The 18397-nt window shown below is 44.4% G+C and overlaps 2 protein-coding genes across 2 annotated transcripts; one reads left to right on the forward strand and one right to left on the reverse strand.

The window, feature by feature from the left end:
- The first annotated feature begins 844 nt into the window (after positions 1-844).
- Positions 845-15483, forward strand: plin6 (perilipin 6). Its single transcript, XM_063488610.1, has 8 exons — positions 845-870; positions 3366-3405; positions 3751-3949; positions 4036-4118; positions 4768-5005; positions 5900-6081; positions 13550-13816; positions 13900-15483. Exons 1-8 carry the CDS (start codon positions 866-868, stop codon positions 14308-14310), a joined length of 1425 nt encoding a protein of 474 aa, XP_063344680.1. The 5' UTR covers positions 845-865; the 3' UTR covers positions 14311-15483.
- A 125-nt stretch (positions 15484-15608) lies between these two features.
- On the reverse strand, positions 15609-18363 carry zgc:171704 (Ras-related and estrogen-regulated growth inhibitor-like protein). The gene is made up of 4 exons (XM_063488611.1): positions 18147-18363; positions 17833-17886; positions 17628-17704; positions 15609-17102 (listed from the first exon to the last, which is right to left on the reverse strand). Exons 1-4 carry the CDS (start codon positions 18247-18249, stop codon positions 16692-16694), a joined length of 645 nt encoding a protein of 214 aa, XP_063344681.1. The 5' UTR covers positions 18250-18363; the 3' UTR covers positions 15609-16691.
- Positions 18364-18397: the final 34 nt, after the last annotated feature.

Here is an 18397-nt window from a genome sequence, read left to right on the forward strand (position 1 = left end):
CCCCACCTGGAAGCCCGCTCCTGTGTCTCGTTCCCTCGTTGCTTCCTTGTGTATTTCAGCCTTGTGTTTTCCTCTGTCCGTTGTTGCCTCTCAGGGCTGTGTGTTATCGCCTTATTGTTAATTTTGAGTTCTGAGGTTCAATTTGAAGGTTTTGTGTTTTCCCTGTTTGTAATGTTAGAGTTTTTGCCACAGCCAATAAAGCGGCCTCTCACTGTTCAAGCTTTTGTTTGTGTCCTCATCCTGCCTGCAACACAGCTAACCTGGACAGTATCGGATCGATACTAGCCTGATAAGATCAATACTTCTCTCCTCTGAGTTCAGCTCGTGGCTCCAGTACATCAGAAAGCAGACGTGGCTGTGCAAACGGCGCTCTGCCCGTCCTCCACTAACACTTTGCATAAACTCTGCAGAAAGAGTTTAACTTTAACTTTAATTTTACGTCTGTTTGAATGGCTTCGATCAGTTGTTGGTTTATAGTTTCTTCAGCTTATTATTATCTTAATTCTGGATATTTCTGCTGATATGTTCAGGTGGAGCGTTGTGACTGTCAGCTGGATTTACAGTGTTTATATGTTGTGTCGCGTTTGTTTCCCTCGGCTCTCAGTTTCCTGTACTTTCCCCCTGAATGACCCTTTTGATTCAGAGGTAATTGATTAGTCAGAGACATGTACAGCAGGGCAATGATTCAAATTCCCCATTAAAGTCTAAAACCTCAGTGACATCACACCACGCTCCAGCCAATCAGGTCGCTGTTTATTAACCTCAAATCCCAGGAGCACTCTTTATCTACAGGTTATAAAGTCAGAGTGTCTTCATGATCTTTGTCATCGTGACTCGGCTCAGCTGCTTCATCAACAGTCCTCTAATGGGGTAAGACTCTGCTGTGTGTCTGTGTTAAACTCTGTTACTGGCGCCTTGTAAAAACTGATGCTTTTACCAGGCACCAGAAGTTCAGGACTCTGTGTGAAGTTATCTTTCCCATCTGTGGGAAACAGCAGCTTTAAATGCTGTTTTTTATTTATTGGCTTTGAATTCTCCATTTATTACCTGTTCTGTTCTTATACCAGTGTGAATCCTCCCAGTCAGATGTGACTCTGTAGCTGGGAGCTGTTAGGCCAATCGATCCTAATACATCTTAAATTTTCTTAAAAGGTAGTAGAAAAAACTCTTCCCCTCAAACATCGGGGGGGGGGGTCCACCTGTCAGACAGTTGGTGGTTTGCTCCCTGGCTGCTCCAGTCAATACAAATTAACGTGCTTTACGGTTACACAAGTAGTGTTTAGAGAAAAAAGTAAGTGCATGGTTAAAGAAAATGTTAACAAATGACAATTTTTTAAATCATTTGGAAATAAAACATTTTATTGTGTTTGAGCATGTATTCATATCTTTGTGGGGACCAAAAACTGATAATTTACTATACTTGAGGGGACCAACAGCCTAATGGGGACCAGAATCCTGGAAGGCATTTTTACACTCAAAACCTTTATTTTCCTACACAATAACACATTTTTGTGTAATAACACTCATACGTTCTGAATGTCTTACCGTTGCATAAGAACCAAGTTTACTTTACCCTTCTGTACGCAGTACATCACCTCTGTCAGTGCGCCCCAGGGTGACTGTGGCTACAACGTAGCTTGCCATCACCAGTGTGTGAATGTGTGCGTGAATGGGTGGGTGACTGGATGTGTAAAGCACTTTGGGGTCCTTAGGGACTAGTAAAGCGCTATACAAATACAGGCCATTTACCATTTACCATCCTTTAATTTATTTATTTTCTGCGTATTATTCATTTATTTTCTTTAATTATTCTATTTTACTTATTTGTTTGTAGTGAAGTAAGAATCTCATTGGCCAGCGTAACCTGAGCAGTGCGGAGGACAACAAACTTCTTGATTTAAAGTTTTTTTTTTCTGAAATGCAAGTAAATAACTGTAACTTTGTGATTTAATTAAAATATAATGCAATTAGCTTTTTTTCTCCTTTTTGTAAAACCATATACTTCAAATCAATGCTAATTATTTTAGTAATTAGTAACAGTAACTACCAAAAACACTGCTGATTTTTTATGTGGTATGCGTATTTTGACTTTTGTTGTCATGATGCCAGGTCTCTCTTGAAAATGAGATTTTTAATCTCAATGAGATTTTTTTACCTGGATAAATAAAGGACAAATAAAATAAATTATGTTTCTGTAGTGATTAATCCACCGATGTGCTCCACCTCTTTAATATTTAATATTTGTAACACTACTTATCGTTGTTATTCATGCATTTTCTAATTTACAAATATTATTTTAGTTTTTGGATTTTCTGTTTTGTTTACCTGTCACCTCACTGGGTGCGGCTTCAACACTTTATTTTCATAGTTTTATTGTTTTTAATCGTAGTTTGCAACAGTTTTTCAAAACCTTGGGACAAATTATGTGTAAAATGTGACTAATTTTATCATACAATTATAATTTAAAGTGGTGCGCTGTGCTTTGTTTCAAATTGTCCATCACTGCATTCTGATTTTCATCATTTGTGCAGGGTTCGCCTTCTTGGAAACTGAGTTGTATCGTCTGCGTTCATCAACTACACATATTACATGTAACCCAACTAATACCTGTGGTCACTGCTTAACTTTAACTTTGCGAAGCTGCCAATTTACCGCTCAGTCTACGTCCCCACCCTCACCGATGGTCACGAGCTCTGGGTAGCGACCAAAGGATGAGGTCATGGATACAAATGAGTTTCCCTGGAAGAGCATCGGCCTCGTCCTTAGAGATGGGGTGAGGAGTTCAGCAGAATATGGATGGATGATTTCAAATGATCCCAGTCTGAATTGTGGGATTATTATAATATTTCCACTTCATCCATGTTGAGTAGTTTAAATAGACATTGCTGAAAATCAAAAACAACAACAAACAAATAAAGAAAAAGTCAAAAAAGTTCCCTCATGCAGAAAACTGTGAAATACTGATTAAGTGCCTGAAACACAGAACGTTTATCTTGGTGCAATAGTTTTCCTCGTGATGTTTTTAGGTGACTTATTGAAGGTGCTTTCTGTTTTCCACAGAGGCGACTCGTAAAGCTGAAACTCAGATGATGTAAACTCAAGATCATTTTCTCCCTGTAAAGTCTTCACGCCGTTTCTCTGCGCTCTCGTTTTAAAGACAGGCCTTTGTGCTGCGTCTGAGCCGCTGTGTGCTCGGCGGCTGGAGCCGATGGTGCGGCGAAAAGCCGATTTTCATGCTGGCTTTGGTCGAACAGTCGTGAGCTTTGTGGAGGCTCGGCAGCTGACTGCCTCGTGCTGATGTGAAGGTTGAACTCTGGAGTCGTGGAGGCGAGTCTGATCTGTGACCTCTGTTTGTTTTTTCTCAGATTTGGCGAAAGAGAAATGTCATCTCATCCAGATCATGAGGTGAGCTAAGAGCGAACATACTTAGGCTTCACCCAAACGCTTCTCCAGCTCCTCCACAGAAGAGGAGGAAGGAATTAGATCTGTGGAAACATGAGTAACAAATAATGAAATACAGAATGAATGGGAATAAAGGAACAACGTGATCTGTGTTTGTATTGATATATAAGTATGTGAAAAAGTATTTGTGAGGTGGAGGTGGGCTCGGATCATTGTCCTGCTACATAACCTGAGTGAGCTTTAGCTCCAATGCCCAAATATTCCAGTATTCCCAGTTCCAGCTTTAAAAAAAAAACCCCATTGTAGTCCTGGTGAGAAGGTGTGACGGTTTTCCTCCTCGTGTTTCAGACCAATGCCGTCCTGAGAGCTTCCCATCTGCCTCTGGTTCGCTCAGCGTTACAGATGGTGACTTCGATGTACTCAGGGGTCAAAGGTCGCTACCGTCTGCTGGGTCTGATGGGAGGAATGGCCGAGGTCGGAGTTCGCAGCTTTTCCCAAGAGGCCATGAGACGAGCCACGCCCCTCCTGCAGAGTTTGGAGCCACAGAGTACGTGACAGCACTGCTGACGCTGTCAGCTTCGTCTCACCTAATCACAGTTTCACTCTGAATCGTGTTTGTCTTGTTCTCTGCAGTCGAAGTTGCCAACAGCTTTGCTCTCGTTGGTCTTGATCACCTGGAGAAAAACTATCCGATCCTGAACCAGTCAACAGACGAGGTCATTCCGCTTTGATATCTGCTACAGATGTGATGTTTCTGTTGTGGTCATGTCACAAAGTTTTCTTTGCACCGCTGCCAGTTAAGGTAACAGTGAATTTCTGCACTAGAGTACGAGCGAGCGGCCAGGCTGTCGAAACAACAGGATCCAACAGAAAAAAGGCTCAGCTCCAAAAATGTCAGCATTGTTTTAAAAGGCTGTACACGGATCATTTAAAATCGTCACCTTTATGTAAAAATTAAAGTAATAAATGTAGTTTTTCCATCCAGCTTAAAGTCCTTCAGACATCACTCAAAGGATTCAGTTGTAGTTTTCAGGTGTTTTTAAAGTGTTTGTCTAGAACAGGACACCTGGGGGCAGAATCACCTGGAGAAAGCCTCTGAGGAGGTGGTGGAAACCAAACCTGCAGCTAAAAGAGATTCATCAGGCAGGCCCAAACAGGACTGCAGATAATTGTAAAGTGTCTCACATGCTTCAGCTGCCCCCAGGTGGTTGTTATCAGTTTGATCTCCTTCAACATTTGCAGTCTCTCTGAGCCTGTTAAAGGCTTAATGTGCAAATGTGTCAAAAACAGTTTAAAATGTCAGGGAAGGCTGCTGCCTGATGTTACCGGGACTGTAAATCGCTGTAAATCCCTGCCTCTGATCAGGTTATGACTCACCTGAAGGACGCCTTCTTCCTGACCCTGGATGACGTGCAGCTGTGGGTGGTGGACGGCCTGGACGCAGCTCTGGATCAGCTGGAGCGTCTGGCCGACGTAGGTCGGGTGGCTGTGCAGCAGCTGCAGAACACTCAGGTGGGCCAGGCCGCCATGTCGGGACTTGATGACGTGTTGAGTCGCCTGGAGGACGCCACCGCCTACTACCTGCCCCTCCCACCCACACTGCGTGAGTATGAGGGTTGTAGTGCTATTTGGCAAAGCAGCTATTTTTCTGTCTGAGAGATTTTTGCCGCAGCTAATGTTGCCACCTGTAGTTATCGTGTTATCACAGAGAAATGCATCACTGCAGCTCATATGTCAGACGAGATTATGGAAAATCAACGTTTGTCTGTGGAAAACGTGAGTGTGAGTTCATATCTTTGTGGGGACCAAAAAGGCATTTTTGAGACTCAAAATGTGGTTTTAGAGTCAGGGTTACAATTGGCTTATGGTTATGGTTATGGTTATGGTAAGGGGCTGGGGAAGCATTATGTCAGTTAGATGTCCCCACAAGATAGGAATACCTGACACTGTGTGTGCATGGGGGATATTTTTCTGCAGAATTCAACCAGCAGAGGGAGCCGAAGCTCTGCTGACTCCCCAAACTGCTGCTGGTGACTTCAGCTCTTTATGGTGATAACAGCCAACGAACCAATCGGAGAGCAGAGTCCTCAGTGTCACATGTTGACGCCAATAACACTGAAGGTGACAGGATCAAAACCTCACTTCATGTGACACGCTGAGGACATTTCTAGACTGAGTGTGTTTAACGTTTGTCTTTATATCTACGTGAGGCCTGGTTGGAAGGACATTTGAGCTGTGTCACTTAAATGAGTTTGTTTCACGTGTTTTTAAAATCTTCTTATTGTAGGTCAGGGGCATCAAATGCAAGAGCCACGCCAGGAAATGAGACCAGACACGAAGTTTCTGAACATGCTTTAATGTCATGTGAAATGCACGTCCTGCCCAGACTTCAGTTCAGCATGAGTTCTGACAAACGCTACTTTTGATGGCTGCTTGCTGTAACCTTTCTTTATGAATACAAAGCCTTCTGCCTCTGAACGTCTCTGCCGTCCATCAGGTCAGGAATGGGAGCTGAGGGTGCAGCAGTACGAGAGTGAAGACGATGGCGATGAGCCCAGTATGTGGACGAGGGTCCGCAGCCTCCTGCTGACTCTCAGCCTGCAGCTTTATCACCGCCTGATGAAGATCAGAGAGCAGCTGCAGAGAGCCGTCAGGATGATGGGAGTCGCTGCCGACAAGGTGAGAGGAAAACTCCGCAGAACTCGGTGTGTGACGTTTAACGTGAAAGGAAACGCGACAGAGTTGTGGGTTTTATTCAGGCGACCTGAATGCCAGTGAGAGAGGAAATCAGATGAGGATCCTTTTTTCATTTTAAGGTCTGAAAGAACTGGGATCTAATCCACAGAAACCTAAAAGTGGAAGCAAATCTAATCTAAACTACATCTAAACATGTTGGAGTGTCTCAACAGCTCCCCCAATGAAATGGGAAGTCCAGAGAGCGTGAGTCCTTAGAAATTCTTTCACATACCCAGCAGACATTCTCGTGTGGGCCCACTTTTGGTAGCTGTGGGTGAACTGTGGGCCTGTGTGGGTGGGAAAAACCCACACTTATCCCACACTGACCCTAGTGGCTGTGTCCACAGCAACTTTGTCCTTTGGGGCCTCAGAAAAGGGCTTCTATGGGTACACTACTACACTGCCCAACTGCGGCACATCTGGACCTTGTAGTGCAGGATCCAGATGTACCCCAGCAGGACGTGGTACCATGTGGGGCGGTTCACAGTGCTCCAACATGGTCTCGGAGGGGGAATGTTTGCTGGGTTCATGGCTCCATGGAGCTGACTGACCCGACCACTTGGTCATTTAAACATTTAAAACATTTCTCCACAGCAAAAGTCAGCAAAAATATATAAAAAATAAAGACAGAATATTTTCAGGTTGAAAGAATGTCCCAGTAAATTTCTGCTGAACGCCTCGCTCTCTCTCTTTGTACCAGTGTTATCACACCTCTCTTGCCCATCTGTTGTGACGTTTCCTCTGACTCCATGAGTCCACGTCTGCTCCACTTTCTCCTGTCACCATCACGTGCATTGGTATCCGCTTTGCGATCGGGGATGTGAGAATAAGGACGTGTCAGCTGAGTATCTGCAGGTCCCAGATTTAGACCATGTAATCTGAATCATATCCAGTAATTCGATAGAGATCTGAACTTTAATCATTTATTTATTCTTTGATCTTTTTTGTATCTAGCAAAAAAACACATCTGCTTTTAACTTAGGCTGCGAGCGTCGAACCAGATAAAAGTATAACAATTTGGACGTAGCTTCCAGGTCCTGTCTTCTGACTAATGACCAGCAGGGGGCGATATCTATGGTCTCCTAACTTCTCTGGGCTCGGTCACGTATTTCACATGATGCTGAATCAAACTTTTAGTCAGTTTTGTAAACATTGCGTATTTTAAGACTCACAAAGGAGGATCATCTAACAACAACAACAGCCAACAACCTTGAAGTTTGATGGTCCCATCGATTTAAAACACCACGAAGGCGATGATGAAAAAACTCATCACAAGGTTTCAAAACAGGACTTCAGGACCCCGGGGCTGACGTCACCAGAGGGATTAAAACATTTAAACCTTTTCTGATGATGACGATGATAATAAGTATCTGTCAGTCACACTTTCCAGGCTGTTACTTTATTTGTCACCTGTCTTTATGTTTGAATGTGAGGGAACTGACTGTGACAGTGTCACAGTTTAAAAACACAAACAAAAGTCCTCATAAATATGACCAACACATGATGAAATATGTCCACGTGGGCCAAACTAAACTCCAGTGTCCAAAGATAATTTGAGTCCAGTGTGTTCTCATTTTTTTGTTAATGTTAGTTTCAGTTATTTAAAGCAGCAGCTTTTAGTTTTCTGTGTTATTTTTAGTAGCGTTCACCTTTGACTCGTCCTCCTCAGTTTATCCTAAAAACCCCCACGTTTCTCCTCCCAGCAGCTTTTATGACTCTCAGACTGGGACCAGCGTTTATCGCTGAGAGGCGGCAGCAGCAGGCTGTTCCCTAAAACAAATGTTTCTGTCATTTTCACCATGATAGAAATCTTCTGCCGTCCAGAACTAACAAACAAATGAGGAGACGTGAAGCAGCTGCTGTAAGACGAGTGGTCTCGTTTATCTATCTCTGTGAGGACCAGTTGTTTAAAAATGAAAGCAAATTAGGACAGAGCCTAACACACAGGTCTGTCTGAGGGTTCAGAGGTCGACACTCAACGTTTCGGATACGGGCCCAGAAAGTCCGACCTGTTCAAAGCGTCTTTCTTTTCTTTTTATCCAATTCAACATAAAATATCCAATAAACCTGAAGAAACATGATTCAGAAGTGACTGTGCAAACCAATAAAACCATCCCAGAAGCTATGGGATGGTTGCTGCAAATGCAACCTGCATGAAAACTGCACCTAAAATGGGACATAAGACATTAAAAAACACCTGAAAAACAGTCCTACAAACTGAAATATGAAATGTCAGACAAGATAAGAGCTGCAGGATGTTTCTCAGACACTTACATGTGTGCTCATTACGCCCGGGAATGAAATCAAACCAGAACAACGTGAGCTGATCAAAAGCCCGAAAAACTGTCAGATACCAGAGGACTGGAAAGTTCTTTAAAAAGCACCAAAAAAGATCAAGAAAAGTAATTATTCTCTAAAGCTTTAAAAAAAACCATAAGTGTGTGAGTGAGTGTGAGTGTGTGTGTGTGTGTGTGTGTGTGTGTGTGTGTGTGTGTGTGTGTGTGTGTGTGTGTGTGAGTGAGTGAGTCCTCATACAGACAGAAGTCCGTGTGTGTGTGTGTGTGTTGGCAGCAGCTACGTGACTGGACACACGAGTCGTTTCTTCGTCCTGCACATCTCTCTCTCTCTCTCTCACTCACACACACACACACACACACACACACACACACACACACACACACACACACACACACAGACTCAGTTTGATCGATTACAGATTAGCGTCGTTATGTAAGCAGATAAATGGAGAGACTGATGACTTCATGTTTTAAACGAGAAGAATCTGAAGAGAGAAAACGTGACTCGACACTAAAACATTACTGAATGAAACCAATGGGAGGAAGGTCCAGCCTGCTTGGTGCAGGTGTTGCAGACACACCTGTATTCACAGCGCTGTAATGACAACAGGAAACGGCTCATAAAGACATCTCCGAGGTCACTTTCACTTTGGCCTCCGGGCCTCGCATGTAAATGTTTTTTAGGGTGTGGATGAGAACAGAAAATAAATATCAGCGCGTCAGTTTAGATGTCCTGCTGTTAAAAAACCCCATAAGTGTTCTCTGAATAGCGAGGAATGGATTGAAACCGCACACAGATGGGAGTCTCCTGCCTTCGGGAAAATGAGCTCCATTAAAGATAAATGGATGTGCTTCCTCAGCAGACGGCTGTAATCTAAGTGGAGCTCGCTGCCTACGTGCCGCGTGGAGCGTCTGAGCTGATGGGGCGATAACGGCCGAGTGTGGTCTGCTCAGACTCACGGCCTCAGCTGGTTTAAAACATCATCAGCGACATGCGGAGCGATACAGATCTACACCATGATATCCAGCCTCTGCACTCAAAGTGCATAATGAGAAGTTTATCTGTGGATGATTTTTATTATCTATAGACTAACTGTATTTCACAGTTACATGTTACTTTATGCTCTCACTGAGAAACACTCATTATACTATACTCAGTAGCAGTTTTTGTAGCGTTGCCTCTACACCAGTGCAGACCGTCAGCGTCACCAGTGCAGACCGTCAGCGTCACCAGTGCAGACCGTCAGCGTCACCAGTGCAGACCGTCAGCGTCACCAGTGCAGACCGTCAGCGTCACCAGTGCAGACCGTCAGCGTCACCAGTGCAGACCGTCAGCGTCACCAGTGCAGACCGTCAGCGTCACTTCAAGGAGTTTAAAAAGAAATTTGCATGAATTGTTCAGGAAGTTTATCCATTTTTATACACAATAATAGACAGACTAACATAACTTTAATTATAAGGACTGGTTTAACTACTTTAATACTAGTCAGTCTAAACTGTGTGAGGCGCTTTCACCTGCTGCCATCATGCCCACGCCATCACGCTGCTGGTGTCTGCTTCAGCTCACGAGCTCTTTCTCTGCTCCTGCTTTTCCCATCATTCAGCTCCAACTTCATCTTGGTTTCTGTGCCGGCTTTTTTTCTGCCTAATCCAAGTTTTCCTAAGTCGGGTCTGACCTTCTTGTTCTTCAGTTTGTCGTAAACTCTGTATTTCCACTCGTGAAGGTGTGTCCTGATTCAGACCCCATCATCGGCGTTCTTCACTCGCTCCCATGTTGTGCAGAGGTTTTCTTAAACAAGGAAAGAAGTCTGCACCATGATTTGTCTCCTGTGTGTTTCGGACCTTTCAGTGTTGCTGATCCCGTTGGTGGATTCCTTCTTTTTGAGACTTTTTAAGCAGATTGTGGATTTTTGCTGTTCTTATGTTGGTTTAATTTTGGTTGTTCATGGCAATAATGGCCACCTTCACTTCAACTGCCTGTCAGTCAGTTGTTTAAGTAGCTTTAAACTCAGGAGTTTAGATCATTCCTAAACCATTAATGCAATTTTTTCTTTAATGCAAATGAAAATTCACACTCAAAACACATCTTGATAGTTTGATTTAAAACCCACAGTGTGTGGGGGGTTTTTCATATCTTTGTGGGGACCAAAAATTGGAAGTTTACTATACTTGTGGTACAAAATCGTGGTCCCCACAAGTTTGAAGGTATTTTTGAGACTCAAAATGCGGTTTTAGTGTCAGGGTTACATTTAGGTTATGGTCATGGTAAGGGGCTGGGGAGAGCATTATGTGAATTAGATGTCCCCACAAAGATATGATTACCCGACGTGTGTGTGTGTGTAAAGATGCACACAGAGGATTGTGAAGTTATTTGAATGAAACGTGACAGTGTTTGTCTAGATTGTGTCGTCCCGATCACTGAGCCAAACACTGACTGCGTCCACAGTGGACTGTTGTTATTGTAGGTCTCTATCTTACCGTATGAAACGCCTTGAGGCGTCTGTTGTTGTGATTTGGTTTTATAAAATCAAACTGATTGAATTAGACCTGCTGCTGAAGCTCCACGTGCTGCTGCTTTGAAAGCACCATTACTGTGTACAGCACCACGGGAAAGCAAAGACCGCAGTTTTGGTGCAGCCTTTTGAACTGAAGCATCGTGATTCACCGTATGCAGTAGAAGTAGTCAGGAGTGAAGTTAGTCAAGGCCAGAAAAAAACGATAAAACGAGTTGGATGCCCTAAAATGTTTCAGCTCTTTGAGTTTTAATGAGTCTTTTATCAAAAGCATCTTTGGTGTGAGGAAACACTGAACTCTATCCTTGAAAAGCTTCTTTGGTGTTTTTACTTCACAAGTGAGCAGTTTGTTTCTTCTTGCTGGTGTCTGGGCGTCCTGTGAAAGGCACGTCGCACTGACCCTGCAAAAGCCTCTCATCTCCTCCACAGTGTGACTTCTGGAAGCACAGGCTGGTCACATTTCCGAGGCTCGGCTCTGGGTGCAGCCGTCCTGTTTCATTCAGACTAATGAGGACGTGTCGCTGCAGGTGAGCTGGTCAACATGTTGTTGTGTCAGCAGCAATCAGCCGCCTCATTAGCCTGTCGCTGCGCGTTTCATCGTGTGAGTGTGCGCTCACGTGTTCAAGTGGCTGTTTGTCAGCAGCACAGAAGGTCACGGCCCGCTGTCTCAGTTTGACCCAAATACCCGAACCCCAAATTTCCCAGGAGAGACCTGAGAACATTTTGTATTCGGAGAGAAAAACAACAACAGCAGTCTCCACGTAAATATCTCGTTACACATCCTGGCTTGTCTCTGATTGGTCGGCTGATGCTCAGTCCGCTGTCACTCCAGTAAACAGGAACAAAGACTGGAAGCAGTGACCAGTTAATGTAATAAATTCCCAAATGTTCCTCCTGCTGTTTATTTTTAGTACCGCTTACTTTTCTTCCAACTTTTTTGCTGCGAATACTTTTCATGAAATAGTAAAATATCTCAGTTCGAATATGAGTTTATTCTTTGTTTACATTTTACACAGCATCCCAACTTATCTGCAGTTTGTGTTGTATGTATGTTATATGCAATTACATTGGCCCAAATCTAAATTAGACAGAGTTTTGTCTCTCGGTGAGCCCTGAGTGTTTAACCTGCAGAGATGAAGTAAATGCAGACGAGGCGAGGAAGAGAAAAAAGGAGCGCAGAAGGAAAGAAGCAAGTATAGAAGAAAAGGTGGCGAGGTAAGTAAGAAAAATGAGAAAGGAAATGATGTTTCACATAAAGGATGATGGGATGGAAGGCTGTCTGTGTGTGTGGCGACTGCAGGTAGGGGAAAATATAGACAGTGTGGAGTGAACGTCGGACAGGAAACAATCGGTGTCCTGACGAATAATTCCACTTTGATCCTTTTCCCTTTCTTAGTAAGTGATACAGATTGTTGCTGTGAGGCAAACAAACATAATTCCTCTTATTACTGAACTTTCATCCACATAATGCAGTGTTACCACGAGTTTACAGGCAGGGGAAATAAATGAATGGATGTTTTTATCATCTAAGAGCCCAAATTCCAGGTTTGAAGCTGTTGCTCATGGGCCAGATTAACTCCCCTGCGTCTTTTTGTCACTGTGATCCTGAAACAAGATATTTTTTATTAGTTTATAGTCTTCAAACGAAGTATTCAGCTGGAGGCATGGTTAGGCCTTCTTCTAAATACCAGCACAGACTGGAGTCCTTTCACATGTGAGTGTAGTCAATTCAGTGCTTTTCTTCCACAAAATAAATGCATCACTGATTAAATTTGGGGACGTGTGACAGACGGGCCCTGATCTCATTCCTGCTGTTCCTGCCATCTTTGTTCCTGAGCGCTCCCTCCTCACGCGTTGCTTTTTCCTCACGTGTCGCTCTGCCTCCAGCTGGTACCGGTCCAGTTTTTCTCCCCCGTTGTGTCCCAGAAAAATTGCTGTCTCCGTAAACTGAGAGGTTTACGGAGAGTTTATGCCAAAGAAAGGACACGAGTGTCCCAGTTCGGGTTTGGCACTCACTTATTACAGATCTAATGAGAGTGCAGAAAGGCCCCACTGAACAGTAACACAGTATTTCACTACACAGATCAGAATTCATCACCGGGGTTAAAGGAACTCGATCAAGCTGTTTGCGAACTTTCTTCATAATAACACCAAAAACTAAATCCTGGAGATCCTCAGGGTTCTGTGATCTGTTCCCAGATGGAGCTGCATGTTTGATCCACCTTCTCATTGATCCAGGCTTGGAACTGGGACTGGGAGTAGCTTATGACCCCCTGAGGTTGGGTTTGTGTCTCCTCCTGGTCTCAGAATTGTTGAATGTGTTAGCCATGCATAGGTCCACTGCACCTGTCCATGATGGGTCATGTTTATGTTACTAACAGATACATATATGTGTTTATTGTAAAACAGCTGTAAGGAATTCTGGTTTATGTGACAGAAAAGTTAAAGGAGGCGAAAAGACAGAAGCTGAAGAACAAAGCAGCTAGAGGAGTGAAAAAGTCCTGCCGAATTCTTCCGAGTTCATTCACTATTTGAGTAAGTTTACTGCTGAAGAGACACAAGATTCATGGATGTTCTAACGACAGCACCTGTTCCCTGCAGGTTGGTCTGCTTCAGGTCCTCAAGTTGTCCGGCGACCTGCTGCAGTTCCTGCAGGGCCTCCTGGTGGCGCTGGTGTACCAAGCAGAGGCCCTCAGAGAGGCCTCTCTGAATGCGGTCAGAGTTCGGGCGACCATGTTGGCAGAGCTGCGTGTGGTTCGTCAGGTCCGAGGAGTACCGCTCCAAATCCAGGAGCTGCTTCAAGAGCTGAGGGAAGTGGCCAAGATCATCCTTCAGTTCATGGTCAACACCACACCGCTTTACAACATGGTGAGTAGAAAGCATCTGCAACACACCTGTAACACACCTGAGACATGTCGGGATTTCCAACTCCACTCCCCATTTGTTTTCAGCTGCAGAAGCCATCTCCTCAGGAGGTGGAGGAATTCTTGAACCAAGAGGAGCTTGTATCCGACAACTCGTCTCGTCGCGGCTCGAGTAACAGCCTCTTCCTGAAGGCCATGGACGGCCGTCCTCGCCGCCGCCGGAGCCTGCACTCCCGCGCCGCACGAGGTTCCGGTGGTCCCGTGAGCCCCGACCCTCCCAACGGCCGTCGTCGCTCGAGTCTGCAGGAGCCCCAAGCCCCAGAGGTGGAGGGCACGCCCCTCCCTTCCGAAGGCGCCGCCCCTCGACGGCCATCTGCCGCCGAGCTGCTCCTCGCCCCGCTCAAACAGTTCGTCTCCCAGAGCCAGAAGGCCTTCGAGTACCTGACCCCCAACTCCTCCGAAAATGCTGTCAACGCTACAGAAACAGCCGACTCCTAAACACCACGCTGAGGTTTGACCCCACCCTTATCCCCCACCGACCGCGGCCTTTGACCCCGACCCCCGAGTGATTACAGCCGGCCACCTCAGTCCTGGATGATCAGACGAACCTGCCTCAGCTGCTGCTGGTTTGTGCGTTCGTGTTCAGCCGCAAAGCCATCACCAAATTATCATTTGATCGTTGACGCCTTTCTCGCTGTGGACAGGCGGCAACATGCAAAACCTACAAGACAAAGATTTTCTATAGTTTTAGTTCCTCATTAATCTAAAATTTGATCCACTGAGGCCAAATGTGTAGAATCATATTTATTATTGTTCATTGTAACGTCATGGATGAAGTGTTTAAAAGCAGGTTTTAGTTTATGTTTTCCATACTGCCATATCTTTCAGGAGGTTCTTAAGACAGAAGAAATAAAAAAGGGCCCAAGACCGATTCGTGTGGGACGCCTCCCAGAAAAACACCGTCACGTGAATCTAGAGTATCAACCTGCATCAATGTAATTCCAGAGAAAACTCTGTCATTGGGTTTAATGTCGAGCCACAAAGTCCCAAATAAATCCCAGATCTGTTTCACATTTAGCTGAAAATGTTCGATATTTATTTCACAGTTCTTTCCAATATGTTCTATGTAAGCTGTTCATAATCTGCTTTGCTTTGTAGAAGAAAAGCCTTTAGCCACATTTCATAACCTTCTTTACAGTCACGGAGTTGATGAGATGTGACTGAAAGCTGTGTTTTGTTTTTTTGGTCAACTTGCAGCTTGGTTATGATTTCATTTTGTGTTTTGCTCCTGATAATCAAGCACTGATGCAAAGTAGTGATGAAGGCTCTGTGTTGTTGGTTGGAGATGTGTGGATGGGTTTAATACCAAGACTTGTTGGGTAGACGAATGTTCACTAAGTTCTGAATTTTATTATCTAAAAAAAGGCAGATGCAGTAGAATCTAGTGAAAGTGATCAGTGGTGGTTGTAATTGTCCAAAATATCGAGCACTTTGAAATATTTCACGTTTAAACCTGTTAGGAAGTGACCCTTTTTATTTGGACAGAAATTTGCTGAAACTCATTTAATCTCTTTTAATTAATATAGTTTTGATAATTTAGAAGTTATCATCGGTTTTATGGTTGTCACTCTTGTCTGTATGAAACCACTTATGTAAACGATGATGTGAAAGTGTTTCTGACTGAGCAAGTTCAAATAAAAGCTTCGTCAAACCTCAGAGGACTGAACAGTGACTTTGGTTCATGTTGTTTATTCAGGTTTGAATTTCAGGGGGAAAAAGTTTCTGTACAACACTGATATGAATAAATAGATTTATTTACAAAAAGAAACATTCATTTTACAGTACAGATAGGTTCTTTTGTTCTCGTATATCCCAGATAGCTGGGGTCAGCTGTGACGCCGGGCCACAGAAACATTAGAGGTTTGGGACCGAAACTGCTCGTTCATTCAGGAGCTAAAAACAGACTGAACCCAGCGTTCCTGCAGGTCCATGATGGTGTAAGTTTAGTGTCTGGAGAACCTGACAACCTCTTTGAAATCACAGCCAGAAAAAACGCTGATCGTCAGTCAGTGAGCGAGTTCACATCTAAACCAGTTTTTTAATCCAACAGAAATGTAATTAGCTGATAAATTAAAGACGTCCGTCTGACACACAAAACTTTCAAACTACACAAAGACGCCCGACATTCCCACCAGGCTGCAGAGTCCTGATGATTCCAGATGTTTCGAGGGGAACTCGAGAATTCGTTGAGTTTTTAAAATATTTTCTGAGAACAATGCAAATTAGTGCATGCTTGCTACCTTAGCATGCTAAAGACTATACACAAGGCTAACGCTACAGTCAGTGTTTTTGCACGTTTGGTCACAAACCAAAGAATGGAGCACATAATGTCGGCCCTATTACACTATTGGTTCGATAGAATGGTTACCAGAGTTTAATCAGAGGTTGCATGACTGAAGTCAGTCGGATTCACACTCTTCGGTGCTGGAAGAGTTCGTCAGCTCATCGGATGGAAGTTCAAACTCCATCCTGCCTGTGCTGCTAATGGAAAAGTCAGAGGACCACCTGTGTAATTAGGATTCATCCTCTGAGGAAGACGAACCAAACTTCGTGTCAGTGTCTGATAAGTGCCGAGATATTCATCGCCTCTCTGCTAGCTGAGCTAAAGGTCTTCAGCTCCAGCTGCCCTCTTTATTCTGAAACAACTTTTCTCTGACCAGCTTTACCGTCGACCTTCCAACAAAGAATCGTTCTCTCAACCTCCTCAGCCCGTCTCGTATCTGACCTTCAACTTCACTCAGGAGGCATCTGACAGGAAGTTCTCACTCTGACGTTTTCATCTCATCAGAATTAGCAAAAACAACCTTTGCATGTTGAGTCTACTCTGCCCGTTTCTTTGCAAACACTGCAGACACGCTCCTGACGATCCCTCGGACGCCGGCCGTGCTTTTTCTTATAGCTCGAGTCTCTTTCACGAGGTCGACCAGGCGGTGAAACACCAGCAGGACGCCGTGGTACGTCTCCGCTGCGGACACCTCGAAGAAGCCACAGCGTTGGGACATGGCGAGCAGTCGTCCCTCCTCGCCAGAGACGCTGCGGTGCTGCTGCAGGTCGCGTTTGTTTGCCACGATGATGATGGGGACAGAGGACGGCTTCCTGCTTCGACGTATCTGCTGCAGCTGCTGCTGGACGACGTCGAAGCTGCTGCGATCACACATGTTGTAGACGAGGATCATCCCGTCAGCCCACTGCAGCTGTTTGTCGCTGACGGAGGAACTCTTCTCTCCGGCCTGTGGAGAAAGCAAACACACAAACTCTAAAATTCATGCTCACATCATTATTAATGATGGTGTTAATATGCAAATTTATGCAAAAAGGTTCCCCAAACTAATCTGTCGAACTAAACTAACCACACGCTCGACATAAATGATTGGTCCTGAGTCTGCATTCTGTCTATTGACCATCAGGGGGCGACTCTTCTGACGTTCCTTGGTATAGAGCTCTATTGGAAACACTTGACCTATGACCTTAGCAAACACTTTCCCCATGTTTATTTTATTAATCATGTTTATCTCAGATTTAAGATGCCCTTTAATCACCATGGATACTGATGTATTCTAACTACTCCTCGTAAGCATAACCATGCATGTGTGGTACCCGCTCCATCTTCAGCACTGACGTTTATTATATTTTTCAAATCTGTTTGCTCAGCCACAATTTGGGAACCAAAAAGGAGTTTTAATATAAAGGATCACATTTTAGAGAGCTGGAAGTACACCTGTGTGTGTGCGAGGTGCAGCCAGGTGGAGACCTACCTGTGCATACTGAGAGTCCCAGATGTTGAAGCAGATCTCCTGCCCATCAATTCTGTCGACTCGGCTGTAAACTGACTCTGGAAGAACGAGAGATAAAGTGGAAGCGTGAATAAATATTCATAGTACTGACACTGAATAGTGATTTCGATCAGTCGGAGCATGTGAACACAGACGTTCTCTCTGACTGAACAGACCGAGCTCTCACCGATGTCGCCGTACTCGCCGATGAATCTCCTGGTCAGAAATCTGACGGTGAGAGCTGCACAGAGAGAAAAGATCATTAGATCAAAGAAAACAATCACTGCAAAGTAAAAACAGAAATCAGTACATTGAAATATGTTCATAGATGACTACAGAGCTGCTTTCTCTGAGCAACATTTGAGCTAGAAAACTAGAAATGAAGTGAAAATACGAGAAGAGAAACATAAAGAGGAGGATATTTATAACGAATCAACATGAAAACGTTCTGTAAGCGAACATGAAATATTCTGGAAATGAGCCAGTTTGATCTTTACTCACCGGACTTGCCGACATTGTGAGCTCCGAGCAGCAGGATGTTCACCTCCACCCTCTGCTGGTTTCCCTCCATCGCCTCCATACGACTTTTCTCCTGTACCACCATCAGGAATCAGTTCAGGTTTGCTGACAATGGATGTCAAAGATCTGGAGGCGCCGCTTCAGATCGCCGGCTTATGTACCCGGTGTGGGCGGGGCTTCGGAGCTGTGAGTCACAGCCCACAGTCTGACTGCAGCCCGTGCTTGGTGGAGGG

This window comes from Pelmatolapia mariae, linkage group LG10_11, assembly GCF_036321145.2.
Source record: "Pelmatolapia mariae isolate MD_Pm_ZW linkage group LG10_11, Pm_UMD_F_2, whole genome shotgun sequence".
In the NCBI taxonomy this organism is placed as follows: domain Eukaryota; kingdom Metazoa; phylum Chordata; class Actinopteri; order Cichliformes; family Cichlidae; genus Pelmatolapia; species Pelmatolapia mariae.

Bases quoted from the DNA above. Each gene is read 5' to 3' on its own strand.
- plin6 (XM_063488610.1), top strand. The intron at 3,406-3,750 runs GTGAGCTAAGAG...CTCGTGTTTCAG, and splicing joins CATCTCATCCAGATCATGAG to ACCAATGCCGTCCTGAGAGC. The intron at 6,082-13,549 runs GTGAGAGGAAAA...TGTTCCCTGCAG, and splicing joins TGGGAGTCGCTGCCGACAAG to GTTGGTCTGCTTCAGGTCCT.
- zgc:171704 (XM_063488611.1), bottom strand. From the start codon at position 18,249: ATGGTGGTACAGGAGAAAAGTCGTATGGAGGCGATGGAGGGAAACCAG. The intron at 17,887-18,146 runs GTGAGTAAAGAT...CTCTCTGTGCAG, and splicing joins TCACAATGTCGGCAAGTCCG to CTCTCACCGTCAGATTTCTG. The intron at 17,103-17,627 runs GTAGGTCTCCAC...CTTTCTCCACAG, and splicing joins GGGACTCTCAGTATGCACAG to GCCGGAGAGAAGAGTTCCTC.